The 20,480-nt window shown below is 42.9% G+C and overlaps 1 protein-coding gene across 5 annotated transcripts in view; it reads left to right on the top strand.

Annotated features, from left to right (window-relative positions):
- Positions 1 to 303: 303 nt before the first annotated feature.
- Positions 304 to 20,480, top strand: part of znf521 (zinc finger protein 521) — an 89,932-nt gene continuing 69,755 nt past the window's right edge. For 2 of the 5 annotated variants that reach the window (XM_028593500.1, XM_028593498.1), the window contains exons 1-3: positions 461 to 1,147; positions 8,103 to 8,159; positions 15,245 to 15,445. In XM_028593500.1, coding sequence (XP_028449301.1) covers positions 1,108 to 1,147; positions 8,103 to 8,159; positions 15,245 to 15,445 — 298 coding nt within the window. In that variant the 5' untranslated portion in view covers positions 461 to 1,107. The other 3 variants (XM_028593502.1, XM_028593501.1, XM_028593499.1) reach the window with 3 other exon arrangements.

Raw genomic sequence — 20,480 nt, 5'->3', positions numbered from 1 at the left:
ATAAACCAATCATCCTAAAATTTGATGCGTGCCATTACATGTCATATTTGTCAACAGTCACACAGAAAATGTACTTCTGCTTAACCATTTCTACCAGAAGGGGGACCAGTCCGTCTGCCGTAGACGGAGAGTGGCCGACGGCGAGCTGAGGCGGAGGAGACGGCTGGGTGAGCAAGCCGACTTTGGGTTTAGAGTTCGACTCCAGATCCGGGGACCAGAAGATCCAGCATTCCGCATCTTGCCATGATCCCTAGGATTTTAATCATGCCTCTCTGTCTGTGTGTGAGTGCAGGCAGGCTGACAATGATTTCCTCAGTGATTACGTACAGAGCGAGTCCCTGCGGGGTAGGGGCCCCCTCTGGAGCCATCCTGATGGCTTTGGGGGCCTTGCTTCCATTTTCCATTATTATGTGGACTACCGGAGCGACAGCGCAGTCCAAGACCTTGCAGGTTTGTGATGAGGAGGGAGCTTCCATCTTCTCTCTGCTTCTTCATCCTCTTTTAAGAGCAATTTAGACGTAGACTTAGATCAGATTCCGAACCTAATTCATGATTTGCTGACTGGAGTGAGAAAAGGAAGAGTCTATAATAGTTTTGATGCTGTTAGGTGGATATGAAGTGAAAAGTGTATTTATCATTTTTCCTCCTTTTTTTTGGTTTTGTTGCAATTTTTTGCACTCTCACAGGAGGCGTTTTGCTGATGTCTTTCTCACGCGGATGCATTTGAGATGAGATGCGAAAAGCAAATATTCCGCTTTTATTTCTAAACGAACATCATGCCTACACGCGTGTGTGTTTTCCCGGAGAATGGAAGCGCATGACGGGGATTACTATATTCTCGCACTTTTCCCGATACCCAGCTCAACTAAATAGAGTCGCCTATACCGATCGGGGTAATTGGATTTTATAACATCCACCTACTCATCACAAAATAACAGCAAACTCGTGTTCAGACCGTACGGCAAGGGCTAAGTTGCATCTCACTGTAATGGTAAAAAGGCAGCCGCGATTTTGGTCAGTGGAATTTAGAGACACTATACCTTTCGACTATCCCGTGTTACACAAATTATCAGACAGAAACTGAGCAACTTCAGCGTTTTCTATAGGATGTCGCGCCGCAAGCAAGCTAAACCAAGATCTCTGAAAGGTAAGTGATAAGCCTATGTTTGGTGGCTCTCAGAACATTTTATTTTAAGGTGATGACAAGTCTAGACGAGCATGAACTGAACTTAGCGCTCACTGAAATGTCTCTGTCTTCCCTTTTTTTTACGCATTTCGAAGTGTTCTTCCTGTTATGCTGCGCATGGAATGGACTGCATTTAGCCTACGTACATGGCATCGGGGGAAAGCTGGTCGGCTACAGTTCACACTGTATTGAAATGATAGCTAAAGTGCAAGGGCAGGGCATGGATAATTTAGAGAGCAACAGTGCAGCGCGACGCTGGCAAACATCTGGATGTGTTAAAGACGCTCCTGGTCGGAACTTAAGCCTTCTGATGGAATGGGGTGCAGAGTCACGTGACCCCCCTGTCTGAGAAACTAAGGAGGAAACATTTTATATGTTGGGGAAAGGGAGGGCTGTGATTGTGTGTGTGTGTGTGTGTGTGTGTGTGTGTGTGTGTGTGTGTGTGTGTGTGTGTGTGTGTGTGTGTATACAATAGTTACAAGAGAAATTAGATGAAGTGTTGAGTGCTAATTGGACATGTTCATTAAAAAGTTGTACACATCTGGATTTATCAGTCAAAGCTATAAAAAGCTTAAGCTTTCAAATCTCAGAACAGCATGTTAGGATATATATATATATATATATATATATATATATATATATATATATATATATATATATATATATATATATATATAGCAGCCAATATGTATGAGCTCTTTCTTTTTTTTGTTACTTTGCCTTGTCTTTTTTGAAACAGTTGGACTTGCGGTAATTGGACCGTTCATTTGTGTCTGAGTGTACATGTGTGTGGGAGAGGGGGAGGGAGAGAGAAATAGAGACAGAGCAACATGCATGAACACACACTCTCACACACACACATATTCACACACTACTTTCCTCTGTAGCATTTTGGTGGGGGAGCTGCTGGGTTTTGGAGGTTGAGCTCCAGTTCATCTGGCAGGCATTGTATTTTGCTCAGCAAATAATTGTCCACAATTTCACATTCCCAGCTTGTGGTCTGTGGACCCCTTTCTCTCTCCCCTTTCATTCTCGGAAGTTTTCATCTCAAAGGAAGATTACATGGTCTGCGGTAGTACATTCATGCAGCCACCATTTTAAATCAATACCCAGGAGAGGGTGGAAATGTGAGTGCATGCACATCTTAAAATTGTCACATTCTGTTTCCAGACCTGCACTGCTCATTTCACAGTAAACAGCTCTATACATAGATTCCCTATTTTTCTCTGACCAGATTGGCATTGACTTCTTTTTTCTTTTCTAGCTGGTGTGACAATTGCTATTCTCAAAAGACACCTCACTTAGATATAATCATCTCCTGCAAGCATACCTACATGCCACAAGTGTTTGTATGTGTATGAATTCAGAAGAACATCTGTCAAGATTTGTGTACATCTATGTGCGTGCGAGAGAGAGAGAGAGAGAGAGAGAGGGAGAGAGGGATGGAGAGGGATAGAGAGTGAACAAATCAGCATGCAAATGAAGTCAAAGTGATGACATTGTTTGTTTTGTTATTGTCAGTAAAATTCAAATTGGAAAAATGTGGTGCACAAAACAACTGACTTTTATGTCCTCATACCGACTGGTGAAGCAGAGCAGAAATGCAGATACGTCATAGATATTTCCCTGTTTTGGATCAGACCCAAGGAAGGCCAGGCAGATGTTATTTATTGTTCTTTGTCTATCTCTTTCCTCTGGGACAGAGATACACTTATACAGATGTCCACAATAACTTTCCCTGTCAATTTTTTAAACTAGTTGCTTGACACTGTATTCTTTCCACTATTGCAGGAGAGACAGGAATTGTCATATTTGTAGACTTTTTTTCTTAACATTTTGTTAACACAAAAGTGACCGCTAAATTTGTAGCACCACATTTTTGTCCTCATGTGCATGGATGTGTGTGAGCCTGTGTCTGCCCATACTGTATGTTTTCATGAAACAGAATGTGGTTGCACAGTTCAGGTTTCACTTTTATAGGTTGTCTTCTGCTGACTTGAGGCAGTGGTCAATGTGGATGGCGCTTGTTTTGCGCAGAAAGAACACTTTGTTCTGCGGAAGGGAAATCAAACAGAGGGGCCGGTGGACTATGGAAGGAAGGTAGAGAACGGGCATCGTGTGCTGTGTTTTTAGGGACTGGTATGGATAGTATGGGCATGGAGTGTATGCAGAGGAGATGAGAAAATAATGCTGTGACAGTTGGCACTCTTTTTTCCCTTGTGTACCCCAACACACCCACTTCCTCAGTATTGGCTGCTTGTGGGAGTCAGAGGTTATGTTTTTGGTCCCATCGAGGAAAAGGGCAACATTACAAGTCCCGTTTCAATTAAGTCTGAGAGACAGATCCGGCTACGTTATTGCTTAGGGGAATAAATGGCACAGGACAAGACCATACATCATTCGCTTATATGCAAACACTTCACCCTAGCCACTGACATTTACTCAATCCTGAGCCTTCTACATTTCTCAACTGTAGCCACATTGTAATTTTGTTTTGATGTGCAGAGGCTTTGGGTCAGCACATTGCCTCAGTCATTGCAGCGAGGAAGGAGGATCTCACTCCAAATTCTGCATGTAGCGTGTGATGACTGCCACGTTGCCTGTCCTACAGCACTTCCTGAATAATATGAGGCTGGGTTGATATTTTCATTTGGAGCACAAATGACAGTCTCAAGCCTGATGTGTTTATTGGCTGAGGAGGAAATTTCCAGATCTGTCATCCGCATATATAAATATATTTTCTGCGCCATTTACTTTAAGTATAGAAGTTGTCATGAAATCAGCGCTGTGTCATGTACACCTTAAATATTTAATATTTTGGAGTTGCTGAAATTTGTCGCCACGTGAATGAGTTTTGCCTGGCTATACATAAATAAAAATATTATTTTACACTTTAAATATAAACTCTTTAGAACAGGTTGATTTATGAAATATATGAAGGGCCTTTTAAAAAGAAAGTCAGTTTTACATTAAAATTCCTCTGCTCAGACATAAAGAGGTTTTATTTCCCTTCATGTCAGGTGAATGAAACTGCTATTAAAATTTGACCTATCAAGAGAAACTAAAATAGATATGTATTTTTTTAAACCCACATTTTTCATAATTTAAAGCTTTTCTTTTTGGAGAAGAGAAACTTGATCGTGTCCATTATGCCCAGAGACCCATAACCACTCCCCCTTTCACTCCCTATAGGCATAGGCCCGTGTGACAAAAAAATGTGATTGCACCTTTAAGCTCAGTATTTTTTATCATAGGAGCTACTCAAAAACTCATTTTATTTTATTTTAAATGCACACTGTATTCAGTATGTTATAAAGGCCTCTCCTTAATTTGAGCAATTAAAAAACGCAGACATGTACTCAGCCCTATTTTTTCCTCCCCTGTTAAAATGCCTATTAACAGTTGCGTCATTCTTAGTTTTTAGGAAGCTGCAGTATTCCAGTCTGTTCACAATTAATGATCTGTGGCATAACACCCATTAACACTTTTCTAATGTGACACAAAAATATGGTTAGTATTATCATTAAGGAAATTATGATGGAGCCATGGAAAAATCCCATTAGCACGGCTGTCAGTGCTCTTGACATGCGGCTCAGTGTGTTGGACTGGGTGTCGCGGGAGCTGGCCGATATCTCTTCTTATTCCATGGCATGTGTCTCTCTTGTTGTCATGGATTGTCTGCCACATGCAGAAAGAGTTCTTGTTCAGAGACAGTGATTGATTTCAATCACTGCTGCAAATGAAATGATATGTTGCTTATTTGCATCTGTCTCTTTTTCCTGTATGAATAGCATGATTATTTTTTGGAAGCTAAATTTGCAATTATTAAAAGGGATTATTGATTCATGACAGTTTTTTATTGGAACTAGTAGAGTTCATTTTTTGCTCTTATGATTTGCTTACAGTATGGCAATATAATGAAGGATTACAAATATTATGCAACGTGATTAACATGCTCCTCTATTGCAAATTATTTATGACACTAATCACCAGTTCAAATAATGCTCATTAAGAAAGTTATTCATGTGCAGTGTGTGTCCTCCTCCCTCCCTTCCCAGCCCTAATTGAGGAGAGTTGACCTTTTGACCCGAGCTAAATTGAGTTGTAGTCCCTGTGGCGAGCGTCTCCTTCCCGGTCAGTCAGGGCGGATTACACAGCCATTGTGTTAGGCACTGTATCGTCCAAGCTGGCTGTAACCAAGCAGATGAGTCACGCATATCCAGGAACACACTCAGGGCTTTTTTTTATGTCTGAGAAGTGCTGCGAGATATCCACACGCACATGCGTCCACACAAACAAATACGTGGCAATCCATAATTAAAAGCCAAAAAAATGTACGGTAATCATACACACGTGTTTTTGTGCATATACGCGCCCTTCACTCTATTCTCTGACACAGCAGGAATTCATTTGATGGATTAGGAGAGGTCTAAGCTGCTGAGAGTTTGTCATGTTTTGCTTATTCATGTCTATTAAATCATTAGTTTTATGCAGGTGTGATGTATCATGGACTGTGCATGTGGTGATCAATCTGTTCAAGTTTGTATTCTTTTGTTTTTTTACCCTGCGTTTTGTTTTGCTCCCCTATCTGTAGAAAATGAATTCATCCCTAAAAAGGAAATGTTCTGTCTGGGGGATTGTTCCTTTCAATATAATGGCAGTTACTCTACAGTCATTTTTGTGTGTGGCCAGTGTGTTAATTAGTGGCCTTTAATGCTGTGCCACTTGTTGTGGGATTATATATTTCCTGCTCCGTGTTTTGAAAATCAAAGGAGCAGTGCTGAAATGGTCCCCAGTGTGTTTGGTATATATCAACAAAACCTAGCAGCATGATTACAGTTTGTCACTGACTGAGTGATACACTGTACCTTGTTAAACATTAATTAACTGATAGCGGTGATGCATTAAAAACAATGTGGACTATTCAGTTGAAGTTAATGTCATTATGAAGTGATCATGCTTTCAAGTATTTTAATTAAAACTGTCAAGCTATTTGTATTTCTACTGTCTTGTGATTGTTGATCAGATGTCCAGCTCGTATAAAACATCACAGGAGTCTGCCCTTGCTTTGACAGCTCACCCTCTATGATCGCTCCTAGCTAGTTATTAAATATCCAAAAGACAGGTGCAAATTAAAAAAAGTATTTGCACTGTGATGGAAAAACTTTTAATACGTTCACAGTGGTGACAAATCATCGCAAACCGCTGTAATGTTTAAGTTCTTATGGCATTGTGAAATAGAATTTTCTGCCTGAACTCCCTCATCTCACCAACAGGGACGGTAATCAAAACAGAAACTCCAGCTCCCACTGCCAATCTCTGATAGAACCCTGGGGGATTTATTAGGACCCCCATCCCTATCCCATTTAAATGATCCTAGATGCAAGGCGCTCAACAGTGCTGGAGAAACTCATTAAACTCTCAGGGCGTCAGTCACTGAGGCCTCCTTTAACAGGACAAGCTTTCTGTGTTGGCTGATACGGTCCTCTTTGGTGGTTCCGAGGGATATACCTCCATGGTGTCCAACTACGTTTATTCCATCACTTTTAATTGATTTAGCTAATTAATTGCCTGACCCAATATGTTTGTTTAGCATTTTTGTGTGTATGAAATATAATTGTTACTAAGGGAATTTTTTCCTGATCAGACATTATTGTATGTATTGAGTGAATAGTGGCATTTCTTTACAAAGATTATTTTGAATTAAAGCTTCTCACAGGAATTCCTTTGGAATTCAGTTTTGGTTGGACAAGGCCTGACAGTGAAACGTAGTTGTTCCGTTGTTTGCCATCTTTATAAGAAACAGCTCAACACTTTCCTGTTCATTTTTCACTGATGTTTGACACCCTGCTTGACACTGACTCTTGCTCCCCTGAGGGGGCTTCTGCCACCATAGGATCCGGCCTTAATTATGCAAAGTAGAGGATATTTTGTGCGATTTTAAAAGTGCGCCAGCTTTGGCAGTCACTGCTACACTCCCCTACTGGGAGGTCCTGTCAGACTCCCCCTTCCCTTTTTGCCCAGGAAAATGAAAGGCTAGAAAGAAAAGACATAATGGAGAATGCATTTCAACTGCAGGGGTGGAACGCAGAGGCGTAAGAAGTCCTCAGTGAGACCCTCATTTTACATGGAACAGGTGGGAGACTCTTTTGTTCTCTTCCCGCTGTTAAAATCCATTTTATTTCTCGTACTTGACATGCCACAAGGAACTCTCACCAGTTCCAAAAAGGCTCCAATGTAAAAGGTTCTTACCTTTTACTAAACAGAAGTCATGTTTTTCAAGGCCATGTTGTTGTCAAAAAGTCAAAAGTGGTTTACTTGCCATGCGCCTAATGAGCGGGTTTCAGTGCTGATACAGCTGTCACAATTTTTTCAGCCATCCTGTTCAAGAAGCAAAAGCACTTTGCAGCTGCTTTGGTTGTTATGACTCGTGCATTTATGTTTTCTTTGCATTTAAGTTTGGATCACAGTCAGCTTTAAGAAGGTCCATATTTATACTGGAATGTACTAATCTTTTTGATACCCATCTAATTTAGCTAACCAAGGCACTATACACAACCTTCTTACTAATGCAGTCATCAAGGTGTTTTTTCCTTGGTCACTGTTGATGTTGGGAGGACGTTTCATGGGAGACGTTCATAATTCATCTCGTCATTACCCAGTCCAATATGTTATGTATGTGGGTGGCTGTTTGCCTTGTTGCCAAACCTCATACATATGAAAGGCTTGTGTGGATTCCCAAACCACAGGTTGAGCTGTCGAAAGCTGTTGAAATCTCGTGGAGTTTCCATACAGAAAATCTCAATAGTAAATAATAAAAAAGAAGTAAATCTCAATGTGTCTAAGTTGTTTTTCACTGTTAACTGTTTCTTTCCCTCTTCTCTCCCCCCCCTCCTTCTTCTCTTTTTTCTGGCAGTAGAAGACAATGTGACAGAGGACCAGCACAGTCCTGGGCAGACTGCCATTCCAAGCGGTAATGCTCCATTTCATATTTCATCATTTTCGGGCTGGAAGGTGGATCATGTGTGTGTGTGTGTGTGTGTGTGTGTGTGTGTGTGTGTGTGTGTCTGTCTGTCTGTCTGTCTCTCTGTCTGTCTGTCTGTCTGTCTGTCTGTCTGTCTGTTTGTCTGTAAAGTATTTGTTGGGTTCAGAATGACACAAACTGTCTTTCCTGTTTTTGAGGTTTTCATACTGTGAACTGCATGGTTGCATGTGTTTGTATAGGGGAAGGGCAGAAAGGTGTAGCTTTTCGTCTTTGTTTGTGTGCATGCATACATGCAGGTGTGCTTATAGCTGTCCTTGTGTTCCTGTGTGTTTCTGCCGTTTTTTTAAGACTCTTTGTTTCCCAACCCTCTGTATGATGTAGAATAGAGCTACCCAGATGAATGTGTCCTGTCTCCACGCGTGCCATTCACAGTGGCCCTCCAGGAACAGAGCGGTAATTCAGGTCAGGCTAGCAGAAAGCCCCCTATGAATGAAGCCTGCTCCTGATGCACCACACTGTATATTTTCATTTCATTTGTCTCTGGTAAAGGTTAAGTCTCAGGCGTGGTTATTTTAAACCCGATATGGATGGTTTTGCCCAGCAGGCTGGGGACCCTGGGTACCCCTAGGCTGCCACATTAGTCCAGCATTTACCCATAGCTTTCTAAGTGCTCCTGTGCAAAAGACAGAAGCATGCACTACTACAATAGGTCCAGGCTTTTCTCAGTTGCTTATGACTACAGTATTATTGTTTCAGTTATTTTGGTTGTGATTTCACTGCAAACCTACGCTTTAGCATCTAGTAGGTATTTTGAGGAAGATTTGGGCCTCAGACATCACCAGCAGGTTCTGACTTTTGGTGTTATCCATCATTCCTCGCATGTGTTTTCGATTGACCCTTTAGTGTGTAATTGATCAGATATGCCAGTAAAGATTTTTGTAACATTTTTGCTCATCTCTGCAAAAAGCAGATATCTATCTGCCGCTGAGTTAATGTGTATTGATAGGTATTGGTGGGTGGTTCTGTGGAAAGAAACCGCCTCCTTAGCCCCTCTAACCCCGGCTCAAGAGATGAAGGACTGGGCATAAAAGGCAGACTTGCCTCGGAGACCTCCTGTCATCCTGAGCCAAAGTAGAGCTAATGAGTGTGCCTGATTACAACGACCCCCTCAGACACACGAATCTCCCCTCTCCCCATCCCTCCACCACCTCTATCTCCAGAGTGAGAGGAGACAGCCGCCACATGATCGATGTCTGCCTGTGGAGAAATCAGGAGGGCGCACAAATTAATTTCTCACTTTCCTCATTTGACTTCGTCTGACTGATTTATTTTTTAACCCTCTCTCAGGATGCAGCTTGACGGATGGTCAATGGGAAAAGTGTTGTTTGTGGCGGAACACTTTTAAGATGCTGGGAGATTGCTCTTGCTATTTGCCGATTTGTCTCCTCCAACTTTTAAAATGTTTCACCGCCGCTCGTGTCTTTATCGTAACAGCAGTAATTCATCCTTCTAAACCACTGCCCAAATAAGCCCTTTTTAACTTCAAATTGGAAAGCAGTGGAAAAGCTTACCTGCTTTTCATGCATTCGTCACTTTGACGGACACGGCTACAATAGCCATTAGACTCCTGACAAGCCTAGGGCTTAATCAGACGTGGTGTCTGGATCTACCTCATAAGTAGACCCCCAGTTGTGCTCTTCTGTAACTCTGCAAGTGTTCTGCAGGCCCTGCATCCTGTTTCTCATTCATGTTTGATATGTAGCAAAGGCAAAGGAGAAATGCTAACAAAAGAGGCCCTCTAAAAGATAGACAGTATTATGCATAGTATAGAGGGGCAGGAACAGTGTGATATCTGAGATTTAATGAGGCATTGCACTTTTTTACCCAGAGAGTGTCGAGCAGGCTTAAGATCTGCAGCTTGGCTTTACCACTGCGCTGCCTGTGTGTAATTATAACCACATGCTCCGTTCTTTTTCTTCTCTCTTATATATACATCCCTTTCTTTTCTACTTTCTTTCTTTATTTTGCTCTCGGCTATGTCAAATTGAGACTGTTTTTTTGGAAGAGGGTGTCAGCTCTGTCAAAGTGGAGTGGACTGAGGCAAATAAAAGTGTTATAGAGATCTAAAGGGGTGTCTGGGTGGCAAGGTGCCGTAGTGTAGAGTAGTGTAGCGTAGTGGTGCGGTGTCTGAGACTCTGGCTCTTGCTGAGGCTGCCCACAGATCAATGTACTGCAGGGCTCACTACAGCAGGAAGAGGAAAGGACTCTTTCACTCCACCACTTCAGAAAATCATATTCTCTATTATTCATTTCCTTTGATGTTTTACTGCACTAATGGCATAGCAAGGCGCTCCGTTCAATATTATCACTCCCTGTGAGTGAGCGTATGAGACAGGGTGAGAGAGAGAAAAAGAGAGCGTTTGGTATGTTCAAATGTTGTTTCTCATTCAACTGCTTTCATTTCCATTCTTTTGCGTGTGCTCATATCTTTTTTTTTTTGGTGTTGAGATTTTAATGGTGGATGATGCCATCTGTATACCTGTGATTATATGTGCTGCTTCCGTCATGTTGCTCTCTCCTCATGTATTTGTTTAGCACATTTTCTCTCTCTCCCGGCTACTCTTCATATTTATCTCAGCATGCATTATAACATTTTCATAAATATATTGCAAGTTTTCTTAAAACAAGGTGGGCTGTCAGTGCATCAATTTGAGCTTGTAATGTGTTAATAAGATAGAGAGAGAGAGAGAGATAACTTTTGACAAACACCTCCTCTAATCTACTTTCAAATTTCAAATGCACCAATATATTAAACAGCAATTAGTCCTTAATATGAATCTGGGGGACTTGAAGCAGATAACTCAAATTGCATTCACCGACCATATGAACACAGACTCCCCCCATGCAAATTCTTGAGGATCGTTAACAATCTGGCAAGTGTCAAGCGTACAGCCGCGTTGTCGGATCATGACATCTTTAATGATGGGGGATCAGTGGATATGACGGTCTAACTCGAGAGCCCCCAAATCCCATCCACACAGAGGAGGATACACTCTGAGGCACATGTGGCATTAGAATGTAGTGTGACCTATATATGGCGGGTGCTCTGCAAAAGTTTTAGATTCTTAAATAATGAGGTGCCGGCAACCGTGTGAAGGTTATTCAATCTTAATGTCCTCCTATTTCTGACAGCCTCCCTCACTCTGATAAAGGAGCGCACTCACCTTTGATCAGGCCCGCCGACATGTGTCGACAGAAGCTGCTTGCTGGTTAAAATAAATTCTTAATTCGAACTTGGGGGTGGGTGGTTGTCGGGTGGGTTGCTGGGGAGGGGGCATCGTAGGATCAGGATCTCTTGTAAATGATGGGGAAATGAGGAGATGGTTGAGCTATTAATGATGTTTTCGACACTAAGGTCTTTCATTGCACAAAGAAAAACACAGAGACTAGCCTGATGGAGCTAGACATACCGTATCTACAGGCAAGTAAGAACATAGCCCTGACTGATTTGGAACCAAATCAGTTTAAAACACTGACATCCATCACATGTTGCATTACAAAAATGGCTTAGTACCCAACAACAACTTTTCCGTGTCATTTTTCCTTGTTCTATGTGTTCAATATTTCATCAAACCTTCAAGCTTAGGCTTAGGGTTAGAAATAAAATCCCCAGCGCGGTAAAGACAGGGTTCATGGAAAAATCTTAATTCTATTGAGGTTATCCTGGCCAGACTTTTGTTTTTTTTTCCTTCTTTGAGTATTCCTGTACGTTCATGCCCTTCCTCCTCTCCCCGTGGTCAGTGGCTCTGCCTATGCCTATCTCAGTGTGTGGGCCAGACAGTGGGGGGACATGTAGGCTTCCCTGCTAGGGACCATGGGTCCCTGGTGGGGCTGAGGGAGCAGGGAAGAGAATATCAATTAAATGGTTATAAATATTTAAGAGCAGAAATATTCAATAATATAAGGGTGGGGGGTCCAGGGGACTCTTCTACTCACAAGATGAAAGTTGTGGCATGATAAATGTCACTAGGCACCTTAAGAGACAAGAGTGTGTATGATGGATGGACTCGAACTCAGGCAGATATTACATGGCTATAAAGATGTCAATCACCATTCAGATTTCCACGTTTTATTAATTCAAAACTAATGCAATTTTAGTACCATAAAGATTAAAAATGTGTCCTTTCAGTCAGATCTTCATCATATTCCCCTTATGAATAATTTCTCAGTCCGAGCTACGATCATTTTACATCGAGCTGACCTTATCAGAATATGGATCAGCGGTCAATGTAGCTTCCCTCTTGTCCTTACCTTCTGTACTAACATTGCCAAGCTGATTAACAAAATTATTAACAAGGGCGTCAGGCATGATAAAAAATTCTCAATATGCCACACGTCTTCCCACCATATTCCACATGTGATTGTCAGCCATTCCAAGCATGCTGGTATTGATCTGCTGTCCAGCCTGTAGAGACTAGTAGAAGAGGATGTCCTGATCTGATGGATTACTGTATGAGGCTCAGAAGCCCAGGAACCTCAGTATTGACGTGGCTCTTTAATGCCAGGGTTGGACGTGACCTTGCCGTGTCAAGCACCCCCCACCCCCAAAGTGCATAAGGTTCTGAGAAATCAGACAGTGCATAGTCCATATAATAGTAGAGACAGAATGCAGTATGATCATATATAGTGCATTGTTGAGGTGCATTAATAAAGTGCATAGTGATCAGAGGTAGTAAGACAGTCCATAGTCCATGTGTAAAAGGACAGGGGGCAGAGCTGGGCGGGGCAGGGGCAGGGGTCTAGTGTTGGGTCTTGGTGTTGAGCAGCGTTATGGTGTTGTGAAAAAAGTTGTTTCTGAGCCTGCTGGTGCGACTCCTAAGGCTCCTGTAACGTCTCCCAGACGGGAGGATGGAGAACAGTCCATGACTGGGGTGTGTGTGGTGCTCGATGATATTGTGTGCGCGTCGTAGACACGTGAGTGATGAAGGTCAGTGATGACGAAAACAAGTGAAAATCTCAAAAAGATCACAAATGCATAAAGCTCTTTGGATTTTAATCTTGTAAATTTCCCAGTTTCTCTGAATTATTTGTCCTCTATCGTAGATCTATTGAAACAATATGATAATATCAACTTAATATGAACAATTGAACAAAATGCATTCATCCTGCACTGAGAAATGCTTTTTTTTTTATTGCAGATAAAACATAAATGTAGCCATCATTTGTTTTCTCTGACAGTACTGAGCTGTAATATTAGAGAAATTAATGATTCATAAAGGCCGTTGAAAAAAAAAATCAAAGTCTTAACCTCTTCCTCAGGCACCCTGTAAAAAAAGACATGACGTGTTCACATTTCAGTGCATATTGTGAATTCTGTGTCTCTGTGTGTGGATGAATCATTAGTCTATATTGTGTGGCTTTTGGCCTCAGTAAGAAGTGTTTCCCCCCAGAGCAAGAAAGGCCTGCATCTGTGAGGATTGGGTTGGGATTTTCATTTTCTTGAAACACCTTCTGTTCTGTTCTGCATGGTCCCACTGGGGACCACAGTGCTGATATTTTTAGAGGGCATGTTCCGAGAGCCTCAGTCGCCAAGAGGGAAGGACAATGGAGGGTGTGATGTTACATCAATACTTGGCGCAAGTGGGGGAAAGGAAAAAATCCTGGGTGGCCTGGATGAGTCCTGGAACGCCTTTCCTCAAGGAATTTCACAGTTTAAGAGCACCCTACAGAAGGAGGATTTAAAATGGCCGCCCATGTACACCCGGTATATAATATACACCCACACCTGCGTGCATTGGTGCAACATACGCCTTTTGTCCTCAAACACTGTTAAATGTGTGCTAAACAAAAAAAAACAGGCTTTTTTCCTAACGTTCCCCTCCGGAGTTTCAGGACAAGCTGAGGAACACTTGCATCAGTAGGGCTTAAAATGGCTGCCAGTGAAGTGCAAGGGCTCTTCTCCCTGACAAAGCCTTAACCAGGGTGGCATGATTGTTTGATTGTAAGTATGGCTTTTTAATCAGTCTTATTGTGAAGTGTAATGTCACAGCAGGGGAGCAAGAGGCCTGCAGGCCATGCTGCCTATTTATTAGATGCTGTTGCAAGCCAGATTTACTATGCTTCTGAGTGTAGATGTAGATTTGGAGTGAAGATGTTTATGGTGCACCGTGAGTGAACAATGCAAGGTTTGATTTGTTGTCCGAATTTTTTCATTAGGTGAAGAACTTTGGATTAGACTGGTATCTTGAAAGATGATTCCTATTCCTGGTTCAGTCAGTCGCCCACCCCTGGCACTGCTGCAACACAAAGCCAACAAGAGACAAAACTGCAGATGGATTGAAGAATATTGATGTGTGCGACCCGAGGCTGCCTGCGAGCAAGGCTGAATAATTTAGGGAAGTGTGTCGTGACGACAGCCTAACACACACCAATCTCTGTTTCGCGTGTCTTACTGTGCACCATACATCCACAGTTCTGGCCTAGATGTCTGGATATTATGGCAAGGTCTGTCTCCTTTGATAGACGCTGACTGATGCAATTCAGCACACACTGGCTGAATTTTATATTTCTTTGGTCGAGCCAAAACTGCAATCCAGGATTTATTAACTACACATATTCCCATCAGTCTAGTTTCATATACTGAAGTTTTGCTTGGGTGAAGCAGGGCAAACACAACGTAAAACCATTTCTAATAACAGAGGTGTGTGTGTGCATGTGTGTATTAGATTTGTGTGTGTGTGTGTGTGTGTGTGTGTGTGTGTGTGTGTGTGTGTGTGTGTGTGTGTGTGTGTGTGTGTGTGTGTGTGTGTGTGTGTGTAAGCATCGTGCCACCTTGTCTGTGTATGCCTGTATATCTCTCACCCTCACCTGCCCCATAGTTCTGTTATGGCATGAGTGGTTGAGTTACAGAGGACCAAATTGAACCTGCATTTTTATTACAGCTTTTATTATTGTTTTTATTAAATCCAGAGTCTAGAAATCCATTTTATTGTCACCCAGAGGACGCTGTGTTACCTCACTGTGTGGGTCACCCCTCTGACTATGTGGTGCTGTCATTTCCTGTGGCTCGGCAGATCCAGAGTGCGCCCTCGAGAGGGCGGCGGAGGATGGTGAGACCGGGCGTCTGAGGAAGAGGCTGCTCTCTCCAGAGGAAGGAGAGGAGGGAGAGGAGGACGACGAGGAGCCTGCGCTGCACAGCTGCGACAGCTGCCGGCAGGTGTTCGAGTCGCTGAGCGATCTCACCGAACACAAGATTAATCAATGCCAGCTGACAGGTAAACAACGTTCAGCCCACCGAGCCTCCCCTCCACTCTGCCACTCAGCTCTTCTCCCACTCCCACTCTCGCTCTATGCCTTCACCAGAGAATATGCCACACTATGTGTGTTAGTACACTGCACCGAGGGGAGCACAACACCAGACTACCAGTTTCCTTGGTAGATAGCCAACAAAACAGACACACACAGGCCTCACACACACATAGCACATTATTTTATATGTGCTGTACATCAATATCTACAGGCATGGCATACAAATAGGTCTCCATGTGTCCTTATAATAGATCACTGTAGGCTACAGTATGTGTATTTATAGTATGTGCATTGTGTCCTTGCCTGTTTCAGTGTAACATTTTACACAGCACTATACTAATTCTAACATTTCACTCGAGTGTATAATGCAGCTATGAAGTCCCACAGTAACCAGACCACCAACTGGAAACGGATCTTTGCTCCAGGAAAGTCCCTTAGCTGGTCCCAATGCTAGCTCGCTGCAGTAGTAATACCTAGTGGGACTGAAAGAGAAGGATGCCATTGGCAGACTGTGTCATTGACCTGTTGATGGATGAATAGGGCTATAAATACTCTGACAAGGTGGCAGACAGAACTAATGATGTGAACTGAAGGTTTCCATGTGCTTCTCCTGGACTTGCTGTCCTCCTTTACACGTCTTGATGGGCCCGCATTGAGAAACACCAATTGACACACATTTCCCCATGTTTGGGCATAGACCTTGTCTCTTACTATGTTGTTCAGAAACAACATGGACAGGTTAAGATGTAACGGTCAGATTTCTAATGTAGTAGCAAAGTCAAAGCACTGTTCATGAGAAGGCTAGAGTAGTCTCTTTTCTGTTTACATTCAAGCACAGTTTGATTTCATATTTTACAACCCACAATCAGCAAGCCACAAATTATAGGGTAGATATCCCACAAGTTTTACAAAGATTTTCCATTAACTGTAAGACTCACGAGCCAAGTCCTGTGTTTGTTTGTGTGTGCATGTATGTGTATATAAGCGTGCACGTGTGAATTCTGTCATGCCCACATTGGTGTTAATTTAAGCAGAAATGCATGCATGTTCATAGAAAGAGCGACCGTATGTGTAGGCGTGCTTATGTACATGTACTGTATGTGTACATGTATGCGCATATGTGTGCCTCGGGTGTGCTGGTGTGTGTGCTAATTCAAAGTGACACTCAGTTGACTAAAGGTGTGAAAATCAATGCACTGTTCTCTTTCACATTACTGTCATCCATCAAAAGCATTCATTGGTTTGAGTTAGACTAAGTGCAGAACCTCCTGCCACCATTTTCTTTCAATGTAACACCAAATTCCATCAAGCCAGCACAGATTTGTGGACTGTCTGTTTGAGGAACTTAGCAAATAAAACACAAAGGGTATTATTTAAGTCATAGGGGGCTGTGGTCTATCACTGCTTAAATTAAAATTAAAATTATAATTATAAATTATACTTATTTGGTGGTGTATAATATTCTGCAGATAATCAGTCATGTTATAATAGTTGTATATTTGATTCAGGGGCAGGCCTTTTATGTTCAGCTCTGTTGTAATGTGGTCATGACTGACTCAGCCATATTTTTTCAATAATTAAGCCTTGCTTTTAAAATGTCAATCTTACGGACAAATAACTCTTAATTGCTCAATGATGAAAAAAACAGAGTTTGGATAAGAGCCCCCGTGGAAACCAAACAAAAGAATCTAATTGCCATTAGGGTATTGTGATTGTGCAGAAACACTCTATTAGTATTCAAACACAGTGGGAGAAAAGAAACTTCTAGATGGCATACTAAGTACTGCGAATGTGTGTGTGTGTGTGTGTGTGTGTGTGTGTGTGTGTGTGTGTGTGTGTGTGTGTGTGTGTGTGTGTGTGTGTGTGTGTGTGTGTGTGAGTGTGTTTGTGTTTTCTCTGGAATATGGGAGGAGATTTCCTATGTGGCATTATGTAGACATCCATGACCAATTAATCTGCCTTACATCAAGTCTCTACTCACAGATGGATCCTTTATTAGAACCATTTTCTAATCAACCACCAGCACCTGCTAAACCCTCCATTTTTACAATTTTAAATGTATTTTTGGTAAACACATTGCAAAGCTTGACTGGAACCAATCCACAAATGTAGATTTGCTTGCTGTTCTCTGACAGAACTCAGTTACCCCCCCCCAGCTGATATCTTGTAAGCGTATACAGTGTATTACCAGAACCAGACATGCCTATATAAACCCACTACCTCACGTGTTTATTCTGGGCCTCATTATAATTTGCGTCTACGTTCTACAGTAAAACACAAGTTTCGCCACAGTAGTGAGACAAAACAGACTAAATAAAGTCTAAACATATTCTAGCTGCATGTCGACCACGCCCGATGGACAGAGAGAAAAGAGAAAGATGTTACATGTCACTGCGATCAATGGCGGCCATTGTCTCCCCCTCGTCTGGCAGAGGTATAACACCTTTCCATGCACTTAAGCCATGACCACTGCAGTGTGCTAAGGGAGCGCATGGGTATGGATTGCCTCGTGTCCCTGATGCGATCGGTGCTATTGATCGCACTAATGCTGGACTGCGGAGGAAGGCAAGAGTCTGAGAAAGGGAGTGAAGACGAAGCAGGGAGATGGTGAGAGAGAAAGAGAGAGAGTGCTACAGGAATGCATCCCCAGGGAGCCCGTCTTGGGCTGGGGCAGGGCTTCAGGAATGCTCCCCAGGAGATCCCACTGAAGGCTAGGGCAGGGCTGGAAGAATGCTCCTCTAGAGAGTTGAGAGTGGAGGCTGGCTGGGGCAGGGCTAGAGGAATGTTCCCCCAGAGCACCCCTTTAACTCCGGAGCAGAAGTGGAGGGGCTCCACGGGGGGAGAGCGCTCCCCCGTCCCCCGTCCCCCGTCCCCCCTTCGGCTCCAGGATGGCTGCGGATCAGGTTTCCGTGTGGGGATCAGCATCCTGCCGACAGGGCTTTAGGCTGCCCTAGGGAGGAGACAGGAGGCTGCAGGCACTGCTATTCCATAGGCCATTCCAAAAACACTTCACAAATGCTTTGTCTCACTGTCTCACCCCTTGCATTGTTACTGATCCTTCATGGAGAAAGAGAACCAGTGTCTACAGTTTGACTTTTGTTTTCAGTTGGCACAAGACAGTTCATCTGCAAGATATGAGATTGCAATGGTAGGCAAGGAGACATGCCCTCAGACCCACTCACCAAAGAAATACCTTGCTCCTCAGCTCATTTCAACTTGTGTTTACTAGCTAGCCCACACTGTAAATAAAAATAACACATCTAGCTCAGAGTTTAATTCAAAAGATTGCATTTTCACAAAGCCTTTCACTATCACTTCTCCAATTCCGTGTCTCTGAAGGTATTTGAATAGCCCAGTGCACACATGGGCTGTCAGCCTGGTGGCCATTCTTTCATTACGGGTCCAGCTCCCTTGAGCAACACCTTTTCTTGTGTCCTTCACTAGAGGAGGGGCATGGCTGCTCCCCCCAGAGTGATCTGTGCCCTGCTATTTTAACCCTCTGTGAGATGACCTTTTTAATAAGTGTCTTTCTCTGTTTTCCTGCCGGCCACTGTGCGAGCAAACAGAGCATGTCTTCTGCTTCCCTCAGATAAAGGAATCAATCAGAGAGGGTGCAACAGAGAAAGAGAGAGAGATAACTGGGCCATATATGGATTTATATTATGTAGATTTCCCCTTTCTTCTTCCCCGTAGACATTGCAAAATGCACTCAGCTTCAATAAAATACGTTTCAGATTTATGAGAAAAATACAAATGAAATATTAATACTCTGTGAAAAACAATAAGATCCCCCCACAATGAAGAGGATGGTAATATGAGTGAAATAGTTTAGACACATTTCTAATATGAAGTCTGTTTGCAACGGGGAACAGGACACATTTTTTAAACCCACTGATATATGTTTTCCCCTTTCCATTCTCAACCACGACATGTTTGTTTGAAGTGTTTGAATTAATTTACATCAAGTTGTTGGGTCAGCAGTATGGAAACATTCAGTAATACCCTCAACTATGAACAGGCTCCTGGCAGTCCACGTTTTCTACTAACTGTTTCCAACCGGCTCCTATTGGTTGTATGGGAGGTTTTTTCAACTAACTTTGTATATTGATCCAACAGCTGCTTTGTGGCTGCCAAGAAGAATGTGCCAAACTGCAAAGACTTTATTTGCTTCAAAAGGGCTCACATAAGAGGAAAGCGACATGAGCAAGACCTGATTAGCCGAACTCTGAGCCACTGTCGTTCATCAGAATTTCTGCTGTGTTTTTGCCGGGGCGTCTTGCGACATCCTGGTACAAAGAGCAGCACACTGATTACAAGGCTTTGAAAGGAGGAGAGGCGGTCAGGGGAGAATAGCTACTTCTGGCACAACGCAGCCACTGAAAAGAGACCTCATGCTAGAGTGAGCTCTCAGAATTGGGCTTGAGTCTTTCCTGTGAATACGTGTTTGTGTGGGGGGGGTATGTTCTATGTGAGTGTCTACAGGAGAAAGAGAGTTAGGTAGGGAGAGAAAGAGAGGCTGAGAAAGAAAGGGAGTATTAAAGTAGATGTTTGACTCCACGGCGTAGCATCCCTGTGTGTTTCCTCTCTGTGCGACAGTGCCAGTAACGTTAACAGGAGTGTCATTAGGAATTCAAAGCATATGCCCTCGTGAGGACGCCCTTTTTCTCGCTCCCCAGTGCTTCACACCACACACATTATGCACTGTATAAAGTATTTATTGGTCTTTGTGAGACTAGGGCTGCATTTCCTGCAGAAAACAATCCAAAAAAGAATAGAGGAGCCTGCTTTTTATGCTTGTGTTTGTGTGTTCATCACAGAGATGAGGATGGCCAGCACTGCAACTCCTTCATATTCACATCCCCCTCTATCCAAAACACTATCCCATGTACTTGCATGCTCAATCAGTCATCCGCTTAGGCATGCAAACACACACCCATACACGTATTATCGCACGTGCACGCTCACACGCTCACAAGCTCACACACTCCCTCACAGCACCTG

Source organism: Perca flavescens, chromosome 12 (assembly GCF_004354835.1).
Source record: "Perca flavescens isolate YP-PL-M2 chromosome 12, PFLA_1.0, whole genome shotgun sequence".
NCBI lineage: Eukaryota > Metazoa > Chordata > Actinopteri > Perciformes > Percidae > Perca > Perca flavescens.
The sequence above is the reverse complement of the archived record's forward strand: the minus strand, read 5'-3'. Positions and strand labels throughout refer to the sequence as shown.